This window comes from Phytophthora infestans, genomic scaffold, assembly GCF_000142945.1.
Source record: "Phytophthora infestans T30-4 supercont1.69 genomic scaffold, whole genome shotgun sequence".
NCBI lineage: Eukaryota > Oomycota > Peronosporomycetes > Peronosporales > Peronosporaceae > Phytophthora > Phytophthora infestans.
The window spans coordinates 70011-95596 of record NW_003303690.1 but is presented as its reverse complement, the minus strand read 5'-3'; the positions used below and the strand labels follow the sequence as shown (position 1 = coordinate 95596).

The following is a 25586-nucleotide window of genomic DNA, read 5'->3' as shown; positions in this document are numbered from 1 at the left end:
CGCGCTCTCAAGTGTGGCGTAAATTTTTCAGTACCGCTCGACAATTTTTTGGGCGGCTAAGATCCTTAAAATAATAGAAGTTCCGAGTAATACGGGTCGTGGATGGGAAGCTGCGAGGTATCAGTATAACTTCCGGCAGGGTGGCGTCGTGCTGGGTGGAGTAGTCATCGATTTGAAGCTCCTTGCCTGCTTACTGTTTCTAGTCTCAGCGCTATGGGGTGTACACGTTATTTGGTCCCAATTATGGGTACTTCGGTGCAATAAAGGCAAGCGATCAGACACACATTGGTCCTTCGCCAGTACCATATTCTCCTGGAACATTGTGGCCTGTTGTGAGTGTGTGTGTCCAGTGGCCAAGCACCTTTTATTGTATTCGAGATACCCGACATCGAGACCCAGCACTGCCTAAAACCGTACAGCAGAACCAGTATCGTCACCCGGTATCCCATTAGGTCTCGATTACTTTGTTGGAAACGACATGGTCGTGCACGGGTGCTCGCTGCTACAAGCTCTACTCCATGTAAGTATCTTGCGGACGAAGAGATACGACAACGAGCACGTTTATCGGGGAAAATCTTTGACTCGTGTCGATTTATTCAGCACCACTTGAAATGTCTTCATCGACGTCCGCCTGACGTAGAGGCAATGTGGCGTTTATGAATGCAGTCCTTATGAGCGATCCGCTAGTGTATTTATCGCTGGTTCTTGGAGCTGATCGATCGACGCAGCTAGGCTATTATCAGTCTGTCTGGCATCCACAACACATCGTTCTTTTACCTGTTGCAGTTGTGGGGAAATGCAACGAGTTCGTTTGTGGTCTCAAGTTGCTTCGACGTGTTCATGCCTGTGAATTGACTTGGGCAGAGCTTGTACAATGCGGGTGAGGCATACTTAATGCTTAAACTTCTCGTAAATAGAGGAAACAATAAATATCGTATACGGTTTGGAGATATACAGATCTGGACGATGCTTCAATGAAAATGTACGCGCAGGACAGCGAGGCCCAAGTGTGGACAGGATCCCACACAAAAGGCGATGATAGGCATCCTGAGTGGCACGTATATGACCCCAACGCACTGTCAGAGTATCTTTGTTACGGGTTTTCAGCGCCACCACAACAGTTTAATGCGTCGATTTGACATCTAAGCGGCGGATTCCTAGCCTGTTACAATAGCTCTCATCCATTCGGAGAGGTGTCAGTGGATCGGGCGGCACATCTCAGGCTACACGAGTAGCAGGCCTCTCGGTAAATGCGCGATACAGTACGGGACAGCTACAAAGACAGTAGAGCTCACTATGAAATGCGTAAAACCCACACCTCTACGTAAAAATTCAATATAAGTATGGCCATAATTTATATGTATGGAATAGCGAAAAATGGGACGATAATCGTAGTGGTCAATACAAAGCTCAAGTGAAAGTTGGTTTTAGTGTCTCGCAACAGCGTAATAATATAGCATATGACCTACCAATAACAGTGCATTGAAAATGTACATCTATAGGTAATCGTCGATGATGTCTCCTCATCGCACTCTCTATTGTGTATATAGTGCAGATCAGGGATTATGGGGTTTCTCCATTATGGACTATGTGCCCATAATGAATGGAGCTGAGATTTTGCTCTCTCCATCAATAGTCCACAACCATTTTGCGGACCCCTGCCTCAATCAGTGAATCCATACCTCAGAAAGCATACATTGATCTTCACGAAGCCGACTGTTACGTCTACAGGTGGTCATGACTCGTGGCGGGCATTCGGAGACCAAATTCAGATTTTGGTAAGTCGTCGTGAATATACCGATAGCTAAAAACGAGTGCATACATTTCTCGTTCAAATAAAACTTTGTAAAAATATTACTACTACTATTACTACTATTACTACTACTATTTCATACGAGCTTATTAGGTGTAGGTGCCAAGAACAGTAAACCACGTAAGCAAAAGTCATTTTGCGGGGATTTTTACACGTGGTAAACCCAAACGTAGAATCCGATTGCAGAGGTATCGTAGGAGATATTTCCAGGATCTCCGACTGCATATGTACTGAATAATTATATCATCGGGTGTGGACAGCCTTGATAGCCGAGTGCCGCCTCTACGCGGCGGGTGAGAATGAATGTCGTTCCTTGTGTTTTGCCTCCGCTCCGCTCGCCACGGGCTCACTTCACTACTCGCATGGTAGGTTGGCTGAGGCGGGCCCATAGGGACGCAGGGTTGCAGTTTGGGCTCGGCAGCCAGCAGTAGTTTTAGAATAATTTTGTCCAATGATTTGTCCGGAAAAGCGTGACAGGCATGATTACGGATGACAGAAAGTCAAACATGTGGTTTTCCTACGTGTCGTTATCCACACCACTAGACACAGTAATTTAGAATCAAGGCAGTTTTTTGTTACACGACCTGATGATCAGCTGCCTTTAATATTGTACGACCAGACGATTTTACTACCGACATTGTTGAAGTAGGCAGACTCTGTAATTCATCCTTTCTCCTTTTACCAAGTCCACCACAAGCGTCTTCTCCTTCTACACTCAAGACTTCCTCTCCACTATGGCCGCATAGACCACTCTCCTTGTGTCCTCACTCCATACTGTACTGCCCTAACAACTCTGCGCAAATCATCCCTCCAACAGACATTCCTTTCTCAAAGGGCGCTCTGGTGACTAAATGACAATAGAGGAGGCAGTGATTTGAAAGACAAGAACATAGGCGGCACATATATTTAAGTTTAATATACCGGTACACCAAATTCGTTCTAACATATGAGACTGCGTCAAACAAAATGTTACTTATGAACCTTTGAGACTTATCGAGATAATCGGGCTTAAAGTTGGCCAATTGATTTTCGCACTTAATAGAAACAGTGACATTTATTGTAAGCTTCCATCGAAAAAAACTGTAAAACCACCCTTATTCAATTGCTTTTAACACGAGCTCTTAAATAACACTTAAATCTCTAAAATTGAAAAATATTGAGCTCACAACACTCCTAAATGTATCGTCATTTCGAGGGCCCATAAATGAAGATAATATTTTTGAGCGACCACAACTTCTTCCGTTTTAAGCATTCTGCAGCTTATAAGGGCTCAAAAGATAGAAGAGACGCCCCGCTTTCGTTTAGAGTGCTTAAATCGCGATTCGTACTTAGGTTCATAAGTAACATTTTGTTTGACGCAGTCTCATATACAGTACCTGTATCGACAGCATTAGACTCATCTACTGCATGTAGCACAACATCTGAAGGCGTCAAGTAGCTCAAGGCTAGTTTCTCTCGTACTTTAATAGTTAGTTTATCACCAGAGATTCAAGTTCCGAATTGTACAAGTACCTTTACGAAAAACATTCACGATGTTCACATTTTATAGCAACGCGTTTTTGGTGGTGGTGAAAAGGCAGCTCCAGTAACTAGCCGGATAGCTGACATCCAGTTTCATCTTGTTTTCACTAAGGAAACCACTTTTTAACATCAAGATTTGTGATTGTAGCTGTATCTGGTTGCGGAAAGAGATTATTTTCAATACAAAAAAAGATTGAATTCAACACCTCTAAAAAAAGGATGCTTTTCAATAGCTAAAAGGTGGTATTGATGTACTCTGTCCCGTTTATTTATATTACAGCTGTGTGTGTTACAACATATTGATATTTTTAGACATCCTGGTATGACACGAGACGGCGCATTCGCCAACAGACGCTGATCCGCAGTCATGAGCGACGATGGACAAGATCCAGAGGTCTTGCCGCCTGAGGGTGATTCTTCTAACGTCGCACATAGTTCATTCCGGTTTATCCCAACCCATTTTACAGAAGATGCTGCTGTTACAGCGCTACACAGTGCTGATACATCTGAATACAGCCATGTACGCACGTTATTGCAACACTTGCCCTGATGAAGCAATATGACCTGCAAACAGCAACCGCTCACATGCCTGTTCGGAAACAGAGTGTGAGTCAGCGAAAAGAACAAATTGTCTGAGCAAGGACGACTGTAGGAAAACTGGAAAAACAATTTGTTCAAAAACCATCCTTTCCAATTGGGTGGAACGTGACCAAACAACTTCCAGTTGAAGACACCGAAGGAAATTCACGTTGAGAAATGTACCTGGCCGAGTTGTGGATTGGCAAAATTGTATTGGGCCAAGAGGTGTCTATAACTGGGCGGTTGAGTTCAACAATGGTGCTAGGAAATTGCTGGAAGTGGATCAATTGGCTGCGCTGATTAACAAGTGCCACCACGAAGGGCTAAACGTTACAGCGCGTCTTTTCTAGTCGAAGCGTGACTCACGACATCGTGGTGATAACCATAGTAGTTCTAATACCATATGCTTTGCATAATACATACAGAAGTATCGATTTCCATCCAATGGAAATTGTATTGAAAAGCATCCGATTTTGTATAGCAGATAAGCCGCACCCTCTGGTTGCTTACAAACGCCAAGTGAATGAATAATTTGCCAACATCCCAGAATCTGAAGAGCCGGTAGATCAGCGTTTCTGTTTGAGAAACGATTATCCTGATCTCGGATTTCTGTGGTTTCATTGGCTAACACTCCTTTCTTGAGATTGGGTAGGTGTGCCCGTATAGAGACCCCGTAGTACGGTGTTTTCAGTCTGTACGACTGAATACAAAGCTGTTACAGTAATTACTGGTCATTTTGGAATCCACCCATACCACCAACAAGGCTTTGACACTCCCACGAACCAGCTTGCACAGAATGCGTCTGCTCCTGTGGGTGTTGATTGCGACTTTGGCCATCTTCGTTTCGAGCTGTGAGGCCGCTTCATTCGACAAGAACAAGCCACTACCGCGCGTACTATCTAGCAAGTCGACGTCACACGTCCGTGCGGTAGAAAATGCCATCGAGATCGACACTCGTAGAGGCGACAGCGGCAGGGATGAGACTGAAGAGCGAGGTATTGCCCAGACGATCGCCGATAAAGCCAAGAGTATCAGCAAGAGAACAGTTGATACATCCAAACACCTTAGTAAGAGAACCGTCGAGCTATGGAGGCGTCTCAAAGCGTGGTACCTCAAGAAGGAGGCAGGCATACTCGAGCGAAGATTTAAGGAACTAGTTGCGGAGAAAAAAACGTATGCCGACGTCAATGGGAAACTCTGTTGTATAGTGGGCGGTGGTCGACTCCGTCAGGCTTCAAGCGGTTTCTCAAGAAGTATATTGAATGGTTGAAGAAGAATGGCTACTTGGACCTTGCAAGAAAAGAGAACGACAGGTGGTTTACATCGACAACGTACCAAGAAAACGCTTGCACGTTTTCTTACCGTGTTTTCTTCACAAAATGACAGTTAAAAAATGATCAAGTTGCAATCAACTGAAGGAGTAGCTCTACCAGTAAAACATCGGTCGTCTGCTAATCGTATTGTTACCTAAAAGTGTGCATACTGGGGTGTTAAATTCCTGTTTATTCATTTAGTGGTGCAACTTAAGGCTGATTTAGCTCCGCTGAACGTCACTGTCTAAATAAATCCACCTTGCCAAGTCAAAACGCCTTTATTCTTCCGAGCCCTGGGCACTCTCAGCGTCCGTCTTGATCGACGCAAGAATAGAGTATTCATAGTTCCATGATGCATCTCTTTCGGCTGAAGCTAGGCTCAGATTTGAAATTTCTGTTCCTGAACGAGAAAACCAAGAGATTCGAGTCCAACGAAAAAGCGAAGCTCGAAGATAACGACCATTCATGAGCATCTATTTGCCGTACACGTGTGTTTTTAATAAAGATAGCCGGGGTTACTGTATCTCTAGCCCAATTGGTCAAAGCGATGAATGCGGTTGTTTCATTGGTTGAAAATAAGCTATGGACAACGACAAGTTTGGTACTGCTGGCACGTATTTTATTTTAACTGCGTTTTGCCCATACTGTAACGTAATGGATACAAAAAATAGATATCGTACCTTACAAAACGGTCCTCCACCTATTCAGCTTGTAAAAACGCTACTCAGAGTCGTTACCACATCCCGCTTCCTACAAGACGATAACTCCATCTGAGTGACACAGCAGCGATTGTGTTGCTGGGTAAGCTGTAGTTTTTATTTTACTCTAAAATTTCAAAAGCGACATTTACGAATTCTTTAAAATTCTTTTTTTGCTGGTCAAATTTGAAGCGCACGAGCCTCACATTTCATGTGAAAATAGAACAGCTAAATGTCGAAGCCAGGAATGCGGGAAGCCATGCGCGCACGAATGCTAAGGGTAGGCTGCGTGTGGTAGAGTAGCCCGAGGAGCTGCGCTAACACACGAACGAGCCGATTTTGTTGTGGAGCGTCTAATTAGGGCGCTGGTTGCGAGAGAGGAAAACTGTGGATTATGTTCGGTCTGTTCAAGGGTTTCTCGGGATTCTTCCAGCGACGACGACTACGTTGATGACTCCTTTCTGACGAAGGATGACGTGGCGAATGCGGAGGAAGACATGAAAAGCCTCAAAGACGAAATCAGCGATGACGACATTACCAAGCCTGATTACTCTAGAGTCACCGCGACCACGAACCAGAAGGACGCGAAGGGCGCAGCAACGAATGAAGAGGGTGCGATAGGGAGTGCGGGTGAAAAGAGCGAGGCTACGTATAAGAAGGATGCAGACGTTGGTGAGAACGAGTTACAAATGATATCGATTCTCGTGTGTCGGGTGTGGAAATAGAAGAAGGCGCGGCCGCGGTCATGCCTGGCACGGTGAATGAGGATGAGGATGATGTCGCAGATAACATGGGCATGTATTTGTTAATGGCGATAAATGATGAAGTTTTAGTGCTTACAATATGGTCGTCTGTTTGCCGAAGTGACGGATACTCCTGTGGACGCAGGCGTAACGACCACTGACACGGCAGAGGCCCGCACGCCAGTGTCCTCGGCACAAGATGGTGACGACGACACGGTTGCGGGTGGGACGGCGATGGTGGCGCTAATATGAGTGACAATGGCGACGAGAATGCAAGTACGCACGGTATGTTGCTTGAATAATTGTGTTGCTTACTATATTGCTCCTGGTTTTGGTTTTCGGTAGACTATATCCTTTAGTTTGTTCAGGCCGCTCGAACCGATGCTGAGCTGGAGTGAGTTAATCACAAGAGGCGACATGAGTCACCGCATGAGAGATCGGTTTGCACTGAAGAAGATGGTGAGGATTGTCGTCCATTCAAGCGCACCCGTACTAGTCTCACAAACACCGCTACGAGCACGAGTGCTGTCAATCAACAGCGAGCCCGGCGTCGTACAAAAACATTTGAAGCGTGTGAGAAGATTATCAAGGCGCGTCAAGCAGCCGTTAGCACTGAACCAGGCCTGTCCAAGAAACCGTTCAAGAGCTGATCCAAACACTAATCATCGACAAAGATTTTGTGAAATGGCGTGTTCTGGAAAAAAAGTCTCCAGAAGCGAAAGCCTTTCTTTGTCAGCTTCATGCGCTGACGTACTGGCGTGCAGTCTGCAAGTGAGACAAGTCTAACATGAAGGTGGTGGAGAGAGATACAATGGAAGCAGCATTCGCTAAACTCATTTACTGGTGCGTGGTAATGAGATTAAACTCGGTCGATTGATATGCTGCTCCTATTGTTGCTTGTGTTGTTGCTTATGTGGTTGCTGACACACTATTGTGGTTGGTGTGCATCGTATAGCAAGACACAGAGGATGTGTCGAGCTTTTTTTGTTATGGGTCACGGCCTGTATCACAATACAAAAGGCAAGATCTTTGCGGCCTGCCAGCGATACGTAGTGTGCCAGATTAGGTGCACAGCGTAACTAGGTACAAAACTTCTTCGCTGAGCAACCTCGCTTGGTCACACGGCGCTTATTCTTGGGGGGCTCGGCGACGGCTGGCTTGGAGACGGCTGGCTCGCTCTCCGCAGATGGCTCGTTGGATGACGGCGGGTCGTCAGCTGTCTGCGGTGGCGAGGCAGCAGCAGGCTCGACAGGCGCGGGTGGACTTTCGGCTGGAGTAACGCAGATAGGCGTGCTAACTGCGCTATCGTCGTCGTTCTCTCCGTCTTCTTCGAGGCAAGCGCCAACTTTCTCAGGAATGATGCGAAGCCAGCGCTCCATCCTGCATAGACGATCTTCGCAGATCCATATACGTCATACATTTCTTTTTTCCAAAATTTTACCTGGTTAACCGGGTTTCCCGGGGAGGGGGGAGAATTAGAAAAAGAGGTTCTCGCAAAACCTCCCCCAAGAAAGAGGGCTTTAAACGCCCAAAAACCCCTCTCTCTCCCCGCTGGGATAGTGGCCAAAAAATACTCACATGAAAACCCTGCGAGGCCCTCGATGGCTGTGAGTGTGTCGTCGTCCGCGTCATCTTTGAAAGAGAGTGAGTCTTTTGCCAGACTGGGAGCATCCCGACTCGCAGCACATCTTGTGTAATCTTTGGATTTGCTAGGATTTGCTAATATCTTCCATATCCGAATTGGGTACAGCGTATACTCTGCGTATACCCCTCCCACACAAAAAATCCTCCCCCTCCAGCAAATTCGTGGCGCCAACGGACACAAATGCCGCCGCGCCCACAAAACGCTCCAAAGCGCCCCCTGTTGGCAGAAGCCAGCGACGATATTAGTGACGGCGCCGCATCCGGCGGCTCTTTGAGTGAGTGGGAGCCGTCACTAAGCCCACCTCGTGTGAAAACGACGGGGCCGAGTAGCGCTAGCGAGGAAGCCAGACCAGTCTGTGTCATCGCTCCGCCTCCGGGGGAGACGCAGTTCAGGTCGTGGGAAGAATTCGAGGCATACTTCGCGCAGTACCAAGCTCGGTCGTTCCAGGAACAGTGCGAAAAGTTTTTAAAATTATAACCAGTGTTATCTAAGCTAATCGAGTGGCATGTTATCGACACAATATTAGATCTACCGTACCAGAACGAACACCTCAGTTCAAGTACGGAATGCTCGGATAGATGCCCAGGGATCCAAGGCGTGTAAGATTCCCGACGAGTGGGACCAGTACGCAAAAACATACGTGTGTACGCACTAAGGCAATTTCGGATCGCAAGCCACAAGTAAGAGGCCTCGTCAGGAGAGTGGAGCTTCTGGATGCTCTGTTCAGGTATGTTGCTGTTGCAAATAGAGATGTCGGGTGTGCTGCGAAAGATGCATGATCAATTGGACGAAGCCAGATTTATTCGGGCATGGTCTGGTTCAATATGGCATCGTCTGATATGATTGGGTATTGACTGGTTTGATCGGACAAATTTGCTAATATCTGCTGGCAATATTTCGTTGTTTTCAGATCAATGTGTGCGTTCAAGAGATCAATAAAGCTACCCATACATTTTCTCTAATGATTATGAAGTGCCACCTTCAGCACAATCACACATTGAACGAGTACGCTTCCAAAAGCCACTCGTCTAACCGTGTGTCCCTCGATGAGAGTGCTGTAGAGACAGTGGACGAGCTCCGCAAGGCCGGCGCGAAAAAGACAAGCATTCTCAAGCTTATCAAGGACGATTGCGATAGCAATCCGAAGCCGCAGGATGCCTTCAAGCTGGCTCGCAAATTGAAGGCTCGCGAACAAGGATTAACCCCAACCTCTAGCTCAAAGCGATTAAGGAAGTGGATGTCCGAATTTGGTGATGTTCCTGGCAACGTGGGGGCGCATCTTCGTGGACGATGTGGGAGAAAAGGTATGATATACGACGTTTATGTTTTAAATTTTATTTCGCTATTGCCTATCTAAACGTTTCATTATGTTAGAAATTGGCAACCTGTGTTACGCTTCAGCCCAAACACATGCGGTCGATCTTCACTCAATTTCCGGAGGTACCTCTAATTGACGCAACGCATTGAACCAATCGATCCAAGTACAAGGTCTTCTCTTTCATGGCACACGACACTTTTGGAAAAGGCCAGTTTGTGCAGCATGCCCTACTCCTCAACGAGCAGAGGAGAACATTGGTGACTGCACCGGAAGAATTTAAGACGAATAACCCGGCTTGGACGCGTCTTCAGTGCGTGCTCATCGACAAGGATTTCACGGAGCTTTCTGTTTTGATGAACGCATTCCCCGGCATCACTATTCTACTCTGCCAGTTGCATGTGTTAAAGTACTTGAGGGAAGGAAATTTCATCATCGGATTACGGCTGCAACACGTGAGAGAGGGATCAGCTGCAGGGCTCATGGGCCTCCTAATATACGCGAAGACGGAGAGGGAATACATGGGGCATTTCCGGTACATGCTTCATGTGCGCGAGGTGGTCGTTCAAGGCCGGAGTCTTCAGATTCAATCGGGCAGGATAGGGTTACAAACAGATCGAATCCCTCTCCGGTCGGGGTGAATCTGGCTCCCGTCGGGCTCCAAACTCCGTTGAACCAGCAGATGTGGCTAATGAACCCACCACCCACCCATTTGCTGCCTATTTCATCAAAAACTGGGAAAATTGTCGTAAGTTATGGTGTGCACACAAGCGGCAAAACACCGTCACCCTCGGCAATAACACCAATAATAGATTGGAGGTATCCTGGAAGCAGTTGAAAGAGTGGGTATATTCGTTCATGGCTGTGGACGAATGCATTGCGTCTTTCATGTACTATCAAACGCTTCAAGAACGACGGTTCATGGATGAAGTCTACAAGAAGGTTAACATTCAGCATGTTGGATACGACCAAGAAATGACTCTTGTGGCTAACCTTGTCAGCGAACAGGCGTGCGAGCTGATACAAGAACCAATACGTATACGCACTTGGCCGTGCATCATACAATTTTCGGAACGGAGCCCGGGCGTCAATATTGTGAAGACCACAAGCACTGAAGAAGATGCCCTTGACGAGAGTGAGACCGAGTATACTGTTTCTGAGGCCAACTGGACTTGTTTGTGCCTCTCTATGAGCACGCGTTTGCTGCCGTGTCGTCATGTTTTCTTTCTGAGAAAAGCACTCGGCAAAGAAACTGTTATCCCGAAACAACTTCTCAATCGTCGGTGGATATTGTCTTCTGTTAGGTTCTCGATAGAGTTCGAGAGCTCAAGTGACAACTGTGCGTCTATGGAATCTTTCGCTATTCGACGGGTTGTGGCGACGGATGATCGACCTTGGCACTCAAACCGCGCTATCAGACTCTCCTCACTCTACCCAGCCAGCTGAAGCGAGTTCATCCATTGAGAACAGCGAAGTCGAGGAGTCTGGCGTCCAGTCTGGTGAGTCTGGCACTCAGTCTGGTGAGTCTGGCACTCAGTCTGGCGAGTCTGGCACCCAATCTGGCAAACATCTTGAATCGAAAACCCGAGAGTTGACATCGACTCTTCGAGAAGTAGGGAATGATGAATTTCACGTAGCGAGCCCTCCTAGATCCCGCGGGCGCCCAGAGCAAACAGCGAAGTCGAAGAAAGCTGCTCGTAGAAAGAATGCCGCGATCGTCCAAGAGGACTCGGACTTGTACGCAGCGAATTTGAGCCTGGCTACTGTGCGAGATACTGTTAAAGGCGTGCCTACATACGATACATCTGCCGCTACCCTATCGCGATTCAAGCTGTATGAGCTCAGTAAAACTCCCAGGGCTCCAGTAGCCCACGAGAGAGCGAGCTTACCACCGGCGAAGAAAATATATCCTGTGGAATCCATAAACCGTGTATTTCGCAAAGACTTCATTGAGAAGTGCAGCGCCAAAGTCTCAGCCCAGCTGAAGAAACATAAAGATTCATGGAGTGTAAATCTAGGCGAGCACGAAATTGCGGCTAAAGTAATCGGTGTTGGAACATACACTACCGAGACGTTGGGTGTGATGAAAAAGTGGCACAGGGCGATGAAAAGCATACAACACGTGGACAAAGCTATAAACTGGATCGAGACTATTGATTTCACTCTACAGATGCCCGAGCATTCCAAGTTGATCCAGACCCATATATACTTGCTAAGCTGAAGGCCATCCCACTTCTGTCCGTGCAGGTACAGTTAACGTACATTTATTGATACAATGGAATTACTAACGTTGATAGTATCTTCTTGAATATAGGCGGAAGCGCTCCGTCATGATTGATCTGACATGTAAAGACGTATTTGTCTACGACCCGATGGATTCCAGCTACGGAGTGAAGGTTCGCCCCCCTTGCTGACAAATTGGTGATGATGCTACCAGACTTCGCCCCAAGAAAGTACCGAGTCCGAATGTACGAAAGTGATCTTGGAGTGCAGGTCAATAGCTACAATTGTGGCATGTACATGCTGTTAGCATTCGAATATTTGCCGGTGCAACTACTATGCGTGCGCTAAGTAGGAAGGAGTTGCAGTATCTACGCTATCGGTATCTATGCATGTGCATTTAGCTGAACAAGTTTTCAATGATTTGGTCTTTTGTTTGTGTGTGCCGACGACATGACTGCACTTTGTCTTGAAAGTTAGATATCCCCAGCGCAGTCTGCTGAATGTCTGGCAGATTTCAGTTTCGAAACTGCCAGACATCGAACTTCCGGTTATACGTATACTCCCGAAGACACATCAGCTGATGACGTATCCGGCTCTTCCTGAGTCTGGCAAACTCGGGCATGCTATCGGGTGTATTCTGGTGTAATTGTACTGTCTCTTGTTACCCAGTCTGGCTGAATAACGAGTGCTCTTTTGAAATGGGGGGATTGTGCAAAATACAGCATATATTAACAACAGATGTTAAGAACATTAACTGTTACAATAAAAAAACACCGGTGTTATTCAATGTTGTTCACATTGCAAAACGGTATTATTGAATGCTGCTGTGAAATCATGTCATTCTGTGTCAGGTTAAGCTCAATACAATGCACTTTGAAAGACTGCGATCGCCCCGCCTTTGTCGCTCAGCTTTTTCCTTCGGGGCGTCAAGTATGAGGCTCATGTTTTTGCGCTTCGTCTCCAGTACTTGCGCTATAATTTCTGGGGGGGCGTGCTCACTTGCAGCTAGGAATTGGATTGCATCGTAAAACACCTTGCGACGTTTGAAATATTGACGTTCGGAATCACTCGAACACCATTTCGCGCCGTGACGTGCTTCGAATTGCTGTACGGGGGTACAACCCGCAACCCCTTTCGTGTACTCTGTCCAAACTGCAATCACGGAATACAATCCTCGAGCAAGACGGTAGGTAATGGACCCGTCCAATTGCTCTGCCTGTTCGCTCGATTGTCCAGCCTGGTCAGGAGCTAAGACGAGTGAAATCGTCCGCCGACAAGCGAGATGACAAGCGTGTGTGTAGAGCGTAAATATTTTCGATAGCTGTCAGACGCAGCACTGTGCTTGCGAAGCTGCTTTCCGCCACGTTGATTAAAATAGGGAGAGTGGCACGTACCGTAGGGATCAATCCGGTGTCAGATGTCTTTTGGAGGCGCGCTAGTTGCTGATTAGCAAATATATGGTAGTCTGGTCTTGTGAATAGAGCGTGGATCCAGATTGGATGCGTTGGATTAGCTATATGGAGGAGCACAGAGTCCTGAAGTACCACTTCCCGTAGATATGCGAGCAGACGCAAAAACCCTTTCCCTGCTATATTATGAATGTCTCCCTTGTCAAACAATGGTTGTAACGTGTCAATCCATGCCAGCACTGCTCCTCGCAACGTTTCTGGTATAGAACTCTCAGCCCGAGGCAGAAAGAATGCCCCCCCCAATTTGCATTGAAACCTGCTAGCGCACAGACAACCTCACGCGGCAAAGTAGTCATATAACAGCCTTCCACTTTCTCGTTGCTCCATCTCCCACCCCTTCTTATGCTGGCCTCGGATGCGCCATTCGCTTTGGCGATGACGCACGAGCTAGTCGGCAAATGTGTGTCACCTGCAAGTTAAAATAAGGAAGAGTGTTAATCCATGTGATGTGAAAGCATGCGATTCAATGTGAATCTGTGGGATGCTAAACGCTGTTAACATCATAACATATTACACAAAGCTACATATTACCTTTTTGCTTGTGACACCGCACGCTTTCAGGGCCTTCTTCGTCCCGTTAGCTTGTGCGCTGTACGATATCTCGCGTTCCTTTATCTTGCCATCGATGAGCTGGATGTTGTACCACGATGATCGGACACGCATGTCCGGAAATGTCTCCCCCAAATTACATGGAACCGCCAAAGCAGGTATATGGCCAGGGCTCCAATAGGGACAGGATGACGTCGCGGTATCGGATACAGCCGCTGTATTCGATACGGCCAAACTGATTCATCTTGCCTTGGTTCAATTACAGCAAGCGCCGCCACGCACTTCGTTGGGCCTTAATTGAAAGCTCCCTGGAGAATAGATCGGGTAGCTGAAGTTCCCTCGTCGTCTCCCCCCTAGCCATAAGCGCGTGACCGAAGCGAATGTCAACTCGATCGTGAAGAGCCCTACCGTTGTTTTTCCATAAAGTATGCTGGCACATTGCGTAGCTGGCCGACCGAGTACGTGTCCTGCACGGTACCTTTGCCACGGTCATCGAATTCTTCGCGCCGACGCGTTGCTCGTTTGCGCCTATGGGTGCGCAAGTACTCAGAAAGTGCCTTGCCGCACGGATGTGGGTGGGACCCAATACCGAGAGACTTTTGGATGCTGTAGGGGTCTACTAACGCCTTCATATACCATTCAATACCCTCCGCCGAGAGAGAATGACCGTACCGTCCTGCTTGCGCCGCGAGCCACGTGGACGCACCACCTCTTCGAGAAAAGGCAAGATCTTGCCCTCGGTCACGACACTTCCATCAACAAACTGACGGCCGTTGCACCACCTAGCCCACTCGCCCTGTTTGGGCTCGTAGCTGCGACGAGTGTTGCGTGTGCAGCACTTGAGACTGTCCACCACAAGTTATTGGGCGGCGCTTTGCTCCGCAGCGCTGTTCTCGATGGCGAGATACGTGTTGGCTGCCATCGGTAAATTTTGAATGAATGGCTGCACAGGGGAGCGACCCCTCGCGCGTTTTCTCTCCTCGCCCCCTCTCCCGTAATGTCAAAACATGTTTTCACACTCGCTTGTCAAACGCTCAACAGTCGACCTCTACTTACCGATACTGTGCGTAGTCACCTAACCGCAGTCGACCACATTATGTATCAACTTTCTTTCACTTTAAAACAAAATGTATCGATTGTGACTCGCTGTGACAATAGAAAGCTTAAGCAGCTCAGAACGAAGCTAAAATCTAAGAATGTCTGATAAATTTTGTTGTTATTCGTTTCGTGTTATTGTCTGAGGGTGACAAGTTGCGTTGCGCTCTCAACAAAGAAACGGAATCAGTTGATAGCTAGTGTCAAATCTACGCCCTCCAAACGAGATGGAATCGGACAGCGACGACGACGTTCTCGAGTGCCGTCGCGTGGCAAGGGAGATGCTGGATGCCTCACGGATGAAACGACTACATGTGACTGGGAGACCGCTTCCAGACTTCGTTATCGGAGGCTGACGCTACTCTATGACTCAAACCTCGGTTCTCGTTACTAGGTGTTCGATTTCATATCAGCGACGTCACCGACGGCACATGCCTGACCTTCTATAGATTCACCCACCGACAACTTCGACGTTTACAAGCTTCGTTTGAGTTACCGGAAGTGATCGGGACAGGTTTGCACTCGCGTGCATGCTGTAGTGGGCTAGATGGCCTCTGTATCACACTTCACCGTCTAGCGTACCCTACAAGATGGATGCATATGGCTACAATCTACGGAAGGTGGCCAAGTGCTCTAAGTAGTATTTTCTACTTTGTCATCGGATTGATTAGTGGGAAGTGTGGTCAATTACTACTGGGGGACTTAGAATATGCTAGTTCTAGACTGCAAACGTTTAGTGAAGCTATTTGCAACCAAGGAGGCAAGCTAGACTGTGTTTGGGGTTTCGTGGATGGGACTGTACGGGGCATTTGCCGACCGGGAGGAGCTCGAGACCAGCTAAGTTTGCATTCCCACCACAAAAGAAAGCGTGGGCTAAAATTCCAGAGCGTCGTCACTCCCGAAGGAATGATCTTTCACCTTTACGGACCGGTGAAAGGGTGGAGGCATGTCGCTGTATTGTTGCGTCAATCGGGGCTAGAGGAACGCATAAGTGCGAATGAAAGATTTTGTGGCTACTTTATATATGTGGATCAAGCATATGGTCGAACGGACGCGTTTGTTTCGCCTTTTAAGGGATCAAGTCTGACACCAGCTCAAACTGCGATCAATGCCTCCACGGCGGAGGTCAGAGCCACGGTTGAATGGTCTTACGGTCAGGTAGTTAGCTTCTGGGCGGGTGTCGACTATAAGAGGAAGATGTACCTGGGTGGAGCTCCTGTGACGACACTTTACAAAGTTGTAATTGTATTAACAAATTGCTTTACCATTATGCGCGAGGGAAACAGCAACAGTAAATATTTGAGTTAGATCCACCGACGTTAACAAACTATTTTTCTCTTTCGCATTTGGCCCTTTGGTTCAGTTATCTTTCTTGGTAATAGCTTCAGCTAGCAACTTAAAGATCGACTCCATTTGAGCAGCTTGATTTTGCATATGCTGGTGTAGCATCTCCTGTTGCAGCCTCTGTTGCTCCAACTCATTACGACGCAGCTGTAGCTCCTCCTTATGAAGTTCGACCTTTTGTTCCTCCAGTTTACGTCGCTGGGCTGCCTTGTAACGACGCACCAGCGTCACAGCCAGCGAAGGCCATGACGTTGGTACCAATGCGTCCTACTTTCTTCTACTTCCTTCCTTCTTGTCTTTGCTGACTGCCAACTGTCTTCTTAAGTTGCCAATGAGCGGCCAGGCAGACAAGCGCCTGACCGGAAGGCAATCACCATGTTTGGATGAGTATTGCCAAACATGGAATTTCATCGACAGTCATTATTTTTCATTTGAATTCACATTGAAGATTTTGACCCGGTTCAAATGAACCGCGGCTCACTACTACGCTACGCTACTTCAAGATTCGACTCAAGGACTACTTAGAATCTAGTATAGTGAAATGCATATATCTTACATAGGATACCAAGGGAATGCTAACAAGCACTTCCTCGTAACCTACAAACAACTAACGATTTCAATCTCACTTTCCAATTTACCTTCTTCGAGGCACATCAGCTGCCTCCTAAGCCTTACCTTCGAGTCCCCATCGTTGGACTCTCGCCGCCCTCCTCCGCTTCGCTCCTCACCACGCGACTCGTTCCTCGTCGCTGTTCCTCTGCGCCGTGCTCTCACCAGTCGTCACATGCCTCCTCCAGCTCGTTATCGAGCAACGTTGAAAGGCGGCGGTGCTTACTCCCACTTGGCTTTCCTGTATCACTCTACTGTCTTTCTGCAACTCGTTAAACACAAAATACATTCGTTAAACAATTTAATTTAGTTGAAAGATAATCACTTATACCTTTTTTTCTGCTGCCATCATGCGTCACTGCCCATCCGTCTCCAGTTCTTGGGCCATAGAAGCTGCTTCTTGCTTCTTGTTCTGATTTTGAGCGGCAGTGGCCTCCTTCAGTTGTAATAACTGCTCCAAAATGTCGTCGTTGTCCGTATGCACTTCGCTAAGTCCACTTGCAGATTCGTTTTGCTTCTTTTGGGCAGCAAATTTCTTTAAGAGAAGCGGTACGATCACGACACGCGCGTAAACCAAAGTTTTTGCCGCTAGAGAGCTGTTCATCTGATTGGCTACACCTTTCCACCCTCAGTTACTTCTTTTCGCTTAGCACCAAACGGTGGTGTAGCTAGAACCTCAGTCAGCAAGGCCTTGTCGCTGGCAGCGGTAAGGCGGGAGCGCTGCTCAAGTTCCACCACTTTTTCGCAGATAAGACCCTCGTCTTCAGACGCATGCGGGTGCTGTGCTTCTTCAACTTCTTCTGGGGCAGGTGAAGGTTCTCCTTGCCCAAGCTGGATAGATGCAGTAGCGCCATAGCCAAGCAGGTCGTCTTGGGAGCAGTCGCTATCTTCCATTAAGATGCAGCCTAGGGGGAGTTTCCGATGTGATTTGATTCGTTTCGTACAGTAAATTATTGTTTATGCTGTCATTTGGAATGTTCGTAACGAAAGTTTCCAACGAGAGTTTGTCGTTGCAAAAACTTGTAGTGTCACGAAGTTGTGGAGACGCACTTGTTTCCGCTTGAGTTGTAGTTGTAGGAACTTGACTTGAGTTGTAGCAGGAAAAAATGAGAATGAATTGAGTGTTTAAGCAAAGAGAAGGAAAGCATCTGCCCTGTAGCTAAACCTCAACTATGAATGCAACTTCAAGCACGATCTACGTCTGGTTGAACAGTAGAGCGAAACGGAGAGTGAAGGCTTGGAAAAAAGGTTGTGTAAGTAGATGCTGGAGTCAGGAGGGGGCATCATCATGACAGTCTCTCCTCCGAAACAAGTCAGGGGTCACCAGAGCGCAATCTACGCGAAGTTGACTGTAGATCTTGTAGAAAATTGGTGATAAGCCCGCTTGCTTGTGTCAACTCGGACTCCGGCTCCCAGCTATCCTTGCTGTCACGACCGTACCAGCGGACTTTGTACTGAATAATGCCTTTGAGCACGCGACGATCTAGGATACGCTGCACCTGAAATCCCTCGTGACCCTCACAGGGAAGTAGTCGGAGAACATCGCTCAGCCGTCGTGGGTTGGCGTCGAACTCGTACGGTCGGAGATAAGAAATGTGGAACTCATTGTGCAGCTTGAGCCCGGGTGGGAGCTGAACCTGGTAGGTATCCGGTGTGGTAAGCTTCAACACGGGATATGGGCCGATGTATCGTGGAGCGAGTTTACGCTTGCCGGAAACGTAAAGATGATGCAAGTCAAGGTGAGTAGTATCAAGAAGAACTTGATCACCGGGAGCAAACTTGTAGTCGGGAAAATTGCGGTCATGAAAATACTTCATTGAAGCCTGAGCCTGCTCAAGTGAGTCCTTGCACTGTTGCAAAGCAACTTGTTGGTGCTGTACAAATTGCAGAGCTGCTCGTGAAGATGAAGGAATGGCCAAATCGGCGACGGAGCGAGGGTTGTACCCGATATCGGCCACAAAAGGCGACATGCCCGTGCTGGAATGGACACGTGCATTGTACGCAAATTCGGCCAGCGAAAGTAAGTCGTCCCAGTTGTCGTGTCGAGGATCCACAAATGCGCGCAGGTAGTCCGAAACAAAATGGTTGGTTTTTTCAGTCTGTCGTCGGTCTCAGGGCGAAAGGCCGAGCTCAAGCGCAACTGGGTCTGCTGAAACCCCATGAGTTGAGACCAGAATTTGGACGTGAACTTTGTATCACGGTCGGAGACAATGCTGACCGGTAATCCGTGGTGTTTCTGGTAGTTGTCACGAAAAAGCTAAGCTGCTTGCTGGACCGTACAGGTAGTAGTAGTAGGAATGAAGTGGGCTCGCTTCGTGAGTCGGTCTACGATGACCATGACAGCATCACACTTCGAACGACGGGCTTTAGGAAGGCCGGTAACAAAATCCATAGAAATCTCTGACCACCGATTGCGAGGAATTTTCAGCGGATGGAGCAATCCCGCTGGCCTGCGATGAGAGGCTTTTACTCGCTGGCACATTTCACAAGAACGAACGTAGCGTTTGACAGTCCGCTCCATGTGTGGCCAATAGAACTGCTCTTGGACAGCTAACAAAGTCTTTAAACAGCCAGGGTGTCCACTAGTATCCGCGTTGTGCTTCTCAAATAGAATACTGTTTCTCAGGTCAGTATCGCTCGGTACACATACTCGCCGCGCGGAGGCAGGATCGGGCTGAAAAATACAGGACTTTTTCTTCAACGAAAAAGTGTCGGATGTTGGCTCGAAGAGTTCGATTCAGCTGGACTGGCGGTGACTCCATTGGGTTCGTGCTGCAGTTGAGAAACTTGTACAGGTCGCCAAATACTTCATCTTCGCTGTACAAATTGACACATTGCTGAAGAATAGTAGGCCGACCCCGCATGTATCGAAGCTGGACCTCCTCGCTATCGAGATTTGCTTGAGTAGCTGTCAGCTGCCTCAGTAAATCTGCTCACACGAAGTGAGCTGACTCTGCGGGATGGAAGGATGGATTACGAGAAACCATGTCAGCGATCACATTTGTATCTCCAGGGATCCAGCAAAAAATAGGCCGAGCTCGTTCAGCCAACGTGCGAGCCTTTGAGAACACGTTTTATGCTCCAGGATACTCTGCAATGTTTTGTGGTCCGTATTGATGTAAAATGGTCGGTCCAGGAGATAAACCCGCCAAGTCCTCATGGCATGTAGTGCAGCCAAGAGCTCCTTTTCTCGGGTGGGATACATCAGTTCTGCCGACGTCATTTTTGTCCACCAAATGCGATAATGTGTTCGTTGCCCTCACTGTCGACTTAAAACAGATAGCCACCTACCGCAAAGTCACTGGCGTCCATACGCACGTAAAAGTCGCGAGAAAACTCGGGATGTGCTAGTACTGGTGGTGAAGGCAAAACGGATTTCAGCTTGTGGAAGCACTCGAGCTGGTCTGGAGAGAAAGTAACCTTCTCGTGGGCAGATTTACCTCGGGTTGCGTCAGTGAGTGGAGCTGCCAATTCTGCGAAATTCTTGCAGAACTTCGAGACGTACACACATGTACCAAGGAAGGACTGAACCTGCTTCTTCTTCTAGGAACAGGTCATTCGCGAATGATGCGAACTTTGTCAGGGTCCATTCGAACACCGTTACGCCCGAAAAATCACTCAAGCAGGGGATCTCCGCAGAGCAAAACGTACACTTGGCCAGCTTCACGTAAAGTTCCTCCTCGACGCAGCGTTCTAGCACCCTATCCAGTGCATCCAGGTGCTCGGCGATGTCGACGTTCTTCGTAAAAACGAACAAGTCATCAAAATAGGCACGGCAGAACTTGGACTGGTCGCTGAAGATAGTCTGCATAAGCCGGTTGAACGCAGCTGGGCTGCTCGCCAGCCCCATCGGTGTCACTAAGTACTCAAACAGTCCATCAGGCGTCGAAAATGCCGTGTATGGGATGTCCTTTTCCCGAAGTCTGACTTGAAAAAATCCCCATAGCAAATCCATTGCCGAGAACCAGTGTGAGCCCGCCATCGCGTCGTAAATATCCTCCTTTCGTGGCACAGGAATCGCTGGAATGCGCAGCCTAGCATTAATCGCACGAAAATCATGCACAATTCTCCAGCCAACGGCCTTGCGCACGCAAAACGTCGGAGATGAGAACGCCGACGTTGAAGGGCGAATGATACCAGCCTTGAGCATTTCATCAGTCCATTCACGTATGGCTGCCTTCATGTCGTTACTAGGTCGGAATTGTTTACGAGCGATGGGGTTGTCGTCCACCAGTTCGATCTCGGCCTCGATATCCGTTGAGCGAGTGGGGGAACACTTGGGAGCTGACAGCGAAACACTTTATCCTTGTACTAGAGTAGTACAGACTCCGCGACGTGCCCTTTAAAATTGTCCCAGTCACTGGAAGCCTGTCGTTTAGCTTTATCGGACGGCTGCTCCAGCTGAGCCATAAAGCAGAAATCACCCTCAGCGCTCTTCATCTTCCGGAATTGCTTAGCACTGATCACCTTTGTCTCGCCATGCTTTGCCTCATAAGCGTGAGCTACGTAGTAACGTAGCGTGTCCTCGTGATTAGATCGTCCAACCGATCGATGTCCCATTCCACGTCGCCTGCCACCAATATGGCAAGCTGGGGTGGCTCGCACGCACTGCGTGAACGAGAGTGCCGCTGTAGTTCCACGACAACTGACCGCCCGCGACTTCCAATCAATGTCGGGATTAACTTCTACAAGCCATGGCATACCTAGTAGGACGTGTTTACCTTCCGGAATCTCCATCGCGAAAGCGTCCGTTGTGTACAGGAGCAAATCCATCCATTTCCAACGTAAAATTTACAGTTTTCCGAGGAATCGCGATCCGCTGGTTGTTGCCGATAGTTATACGGAGAGGCTTTTTGTGTGAAGTCACCTTAAGCCCAAGCGATGTGCCACTTGCGGTGCTATCGCATTGAACGAAGCACCGTTGTCGATGAACATCTCAACCGAAGCGTTTAGAATGCGCCCCAATTGAGGCAAGTAGCAGTATAGATTTGTCGAACGCGACTTGCCATCATCTGAGTGATAACAAAGTCGCTTCGACGGGGCCACCGTAGCCAAAGTACTGCCATCTTTGACTACCGTTGTAGGCTCAGTGGGTTGCCACCCCACCGAGCCGTCTAGGTTTTTTGTTGATTGGCCCGCTGGTTCGTCTTGAGCTTGCGGCAGACGGCGCGTGTGTGACCAGGCTTGGCGCAATACTCACACACTCGGCCGGCGGCGTTTGTGGACGCCTGCTTTGTTTCTCCAGAGGAACTTGCGGTAGCAGGCGGCTTCGTGTTGTTTCCTTGGCCACCAGTGGCACTTGCTGTTTTGGCCTCGTTCTTTCGGTTGTTGAGGCCTGCCGTTGCGGTTTTGGCCGGGCGGGAGTCAGCGTAGCGGTGAGCGAGTTCGATAACGTCCTGCAGCGTCTTCGGCACATGTTGAAAGATGAAGCTGCTGACGTCTTCTGGTAAGTGCTGTTGGTAGTACCAACGTTTGACGAACGTCTTGGTCTAACTGCGAGGGTAAGTGTAGGAATCGCGACGTGTACTCTTGCTGGGACCCTGTGCGTCGAAGCTGGTGCAACTTTGACAGCACCTTGTGCTCGAAGTCGCTGTCGCGAAACCTCTCAAGAATATTGGCCTTAAAAATGGCCCATGTTGCTGGCTGGTTTCCGAGTGACATCTTAAAGTCGCGGAACCAGGTTTTAGCCGTGGGACCAAGGTTGGCAAATATCATGTCCACGAACACGGACGTGTTGCCCTCCATGTCCGATTGGCAATCGGCATAGTACTGCTCAGTACTGAAGATCCATAATTCTAGGTCATCAGTTGTCTGCCCGTTGAATGATGGAGGATTGCCCTTCTTCTTCTGCGAACGCTGCATTAGCACTTGCTGCTGTAGCATTTGCTGCTGCGTCTGCGTTTGCTGCGCGATAACTTGGCTCAGAAACTGCTGTTGCTGTTGCGTGCTCGTCAAGAAGGCCTGGAACATTTGCTGCAGCATGGCAACGCCATCCGGCGAACGGGTTGCTTGTTGAGTAGCTGGTGCCGCTTGCGTCCCAGTTGAGTTGGCATCTTGAGATGGAGCCGCTTCGGTCGGTGCACTTGCGGTGGCCGTTGCGTTCTCATCTCGCATCCGACGACGTTGTTGCCGGGGTCTTGGATTGGGGCTCCGATTGCGCATAACCATGCTTTCGAAGTCGCCTAGAATCGCTTCAATAGATTTAAAACTGTCACGAAGTTGTGGAGACGCACTTGTTTCCGCTTGAGTTGTAGTTGTAGGAACTTGAGTTGAGTTGTAGCAGGAAAAAAATGAGAATGAATTGAGTGTTTAAGCAAAGAGAAGGAAAGCATCTGCCCTGTAGCTAAACCTCAACTATGAATGCAACTTCAAGCACATCATGAACACGATCTACGTCTGGTTGAACAGTAGAGCGAAACGGGGAGTGAAGGCTTGGAAAAAAAGATTGTGTAAGTAGATGCTGGAGTCAGGAGGGGGCATCATCATGACATGTAGCTTAAAGGCTCTAATGTCACAGCTTGACCGTCGACACAGTCGAGTTTTGGCACCGAGCTTGCCATCTTCAAGCAAACATGCAGAGCGAGTTGCCCATCTCTTTTGAAGCTTTTTGAAGAGAATTATGCGACCGTGCTCTGCAGAATTAAATGTTCCTCCACGAGAAGATGTCTGCCATGTAAGTTTCGGTCAACATTTTCTGTTGTCCAATGAATCATTGACAATGATACTGATACAAAAGCTCGCTTCCGACAGCGATTAATTGGAATAAAATGCTACTTCAGAAGTAGTACACTTGGCTTGTATCGATCTAATCATCCTTCACATTCATAGTGTAAGATGTTAAGGAGTTTAGTTGAATGTTCTCTATCAAATACACCATCAATTAGCTTTAACGCAGCTCGCACGTACGCTACTACAAAATACTACTACACCTCACTACTTCACTTCTATCGGCCATACACTTCTGTTGTGTGAGATATCAATGAGTTCAATCCTCGTTGATGTGCACATCACTCGTCGAGTACTGGCAAAGCTTGCCCGACGGACCGTCGCCCACGTTCGACGGCGTCTTGCTGGCCTGCGACCACTGACACACTTTGACGTTCTTCTTGCCGTCCGTCGTCTTGACGAAGATGTTCTTGAGCGTGGCCTGGTCGTTGTTGTTCTTGTTGACAGTGACGACGCTCACGAGCGGGTCGATGGCGTACACGTTCTCCACCGTCACCTTACGGGGAATGTTGCCGCACGTGCCGCACGAACGGTAGAGCTTGTCGAACTCCTGCGCGAAGAAACCCTTGATCTTGACGGTGCCGTAGCCGTTGTGCTGTACCACCTTGTCCTCGGCGTAGCGGGCGCCGCAGTTGGTCACGGTCGTCACGCTGGACGCCGAGCCACCCTTGATGCTCAGCGCGTCCTCGCACACGTCATCCCACCACACGTTCTCAATGGTGCAGTCGTGGTAGTCGCAGTGCACGCCCTCCTTCTGGTTCTTGCCGATGATGGCGTTCTTCAGAGTGCCGCCAGCCTCCACGAGGAAGACGGCCGTGTCCTTCTGGCCCTCACCACCCGAGCACGTGATGTCCGAGCGCTCGAAGGTCTGCATCTTGCCATCGAACACCTCGCCGGCCTTGATCGTGTACGGCTTCTTGTAGCGGACGATGCCCGTGCTGGCCGGCCACGTGCCGTCCGGGACGGAAGCCGTCGTGTTCTTGACGGTCTGCTGGATGGTCTGCTCGACATCCTCAACGTTCTCCTCAGCGGTGGGGGCCGTGGTCATGGGGTCTTCGACTTCTTGGAAGGCTTCATGGTGGGCGTCGGCGTGGCTTCCGTCTGCGTGACTGAGTCACCGTCATCGGTCTGCTCCTCTTGCGACGACGGAGTCTTGGCTGCCTTGGAAATGTCCTCGTTGATGTGCACGTCGCTCTCCGAGTACTTGCACAGAGGGTTGGACGGACCGTGGCCCAGCATCTTGGGCTCACCGTTGGCGTTACCCTGCGACCACTGGCACACCTTGACGGTGGGCTTGCTCGACTTGACCCAGACGTTGCGGAGTGTGGCCTGGTCGCCCCAGTTCTTGTTGACCGTCACGATGGCGTTGGTCGGGTTGAGGACGTACGTGTTGGACACGGACACCTTCTTGGGTCTGTTGCCACAAGTGCCGCACGAACGGTAGAGCTTGCTGATGTCCTCGCCGTAGAAGCCGTCGATGTCGACCGTACCGAAGCCGTTGTGCTGGATGACCTTGTCGTCGGCGTACCGGGCCCCGCCACCGATGACCTTGGTCACGCTGGACGCCGTTCCGCCCTTGACACTGAGGGCGTCCTCGCACACGTCATCCCACCACACGTTCTCGATAATGCAGTCGTGCTTGTCGCAGTGCACGCCCTCCATTTGGTTCTTGCCGATGATGACATTCTTGAGGTGGCCGCCGGCCTCGACGTTGAACACGGCCGTGTCCGCCCCGCTTTCGGATTGGCCCTCGCACGACACGTCGGAGCGCTCGAACGTCTTCATCTTGCCGTCGAAGACCTCGCCAGCCTTGACGACGTAGGCCTTTGAGTACTGCACGGTGCCCTTGCTGGCTGGCCACGACCCGTTCGGCAAGGAAGCCGAGGTGGCAACCGCCAGGAGGAGAGCCGCAGACGTCACGAACGGCGAGAAAGACTTAACCAT

General features: G+C 48.9%; 5 protein-coding genes across 5 annotated transcripts; 3 read left to right on the top strand and 2 right to left on the bottom strand.

Annotated features, from left to right (window-relative positions):
* Positions 1 to 4709: 4709 nt before the first annotated feature.
* On the top strand, positions 4710 to 5183 carry PITG_18487 (secreted RxLR effector peptide protein, putative; the record flags this gene model as incomplete). Its single annotated transcript, XM_002997563.2, has 1 exon — positions 4710 to 5183. One exon carries the CDS (start codon positions 4710 to 4712, stop codon positions 5181 to 5183), a length of 474 nt encoding a protein of 157 aa, XP_002997609.1.
* Positions 5184 to 6156: 973 nt separating this feature from the next.
* Positions 6157 to 6649, top strand: PITG_18486 (uncharacterized protein; the record flags this gene model as incomplete). Its single annotated transcript, XM_002997562.1, has 2 exons — positions 6157 to 6204; positions 6395 to 6649. 2 exons carry the CDS (start codon positions 6157 to 6159, stop codon positions 6647 to 6649), a joined length of 303 nt encoding a protein of 100 aa, XP_002997608.1.
* Positions 6650 to 6925: 276 nt separating this feature from the next.
* On the top strand, positions 6926 to 7317 carry PITG_18485 (uncharacterized protein; the record flags this gene model as incomplete). The annotated part of the gene is made up of 2 exons (XM_002997561.1): positions 6926 to 6952; positions 7207 to 7317. The coding sequence occupies 2 exons, from the start codon at positions 6926 to 6928 to the stop codon at positions 7315 to 7317; spliced, it is 138 nt and encodes a 45-aa protein (XP_002997607.1).
* Positions 7318 to 14272: 6955 nt separating this feature from the next.
* Positions 14273 to 15495, bottom strand: PITG_18484 (uncharacterized protein; the record flags this gene model as incomplete). The annotated part of the gene is made up of 4 exons (XM_002997560.1): positions 14273 to 14484; positions 14541 to 14713; positions 14925 to 14943; positions 15423 to 15495. The coding sequence occupies 4 exons, from the start codon at positions 15493 to 15495 to the stop codon at positions 14273 to 14275; spliced, it is 477 nt and encodes a 158-aa protein (XP_002997606.1).
* Positions 15496 to 23901: 8406 nt separating this feature from the next.
* PITG_18482 (polysaccharide lyase, putative) lies at positions 23902 to 25586 on the bottom strand (the record flags this gene model as incomplete). The annotated part of the gene is made up of 2 exons (XM_002997559.1): positions 23902 to 24630; positions 24831 to 25586. 2 exons carry the CDS (start codon positions 25584 to 25586, stop codon positions 23902 to 23904), a joined length of 1485 nt encoding a protein of 494 aa, XP_002997605.1.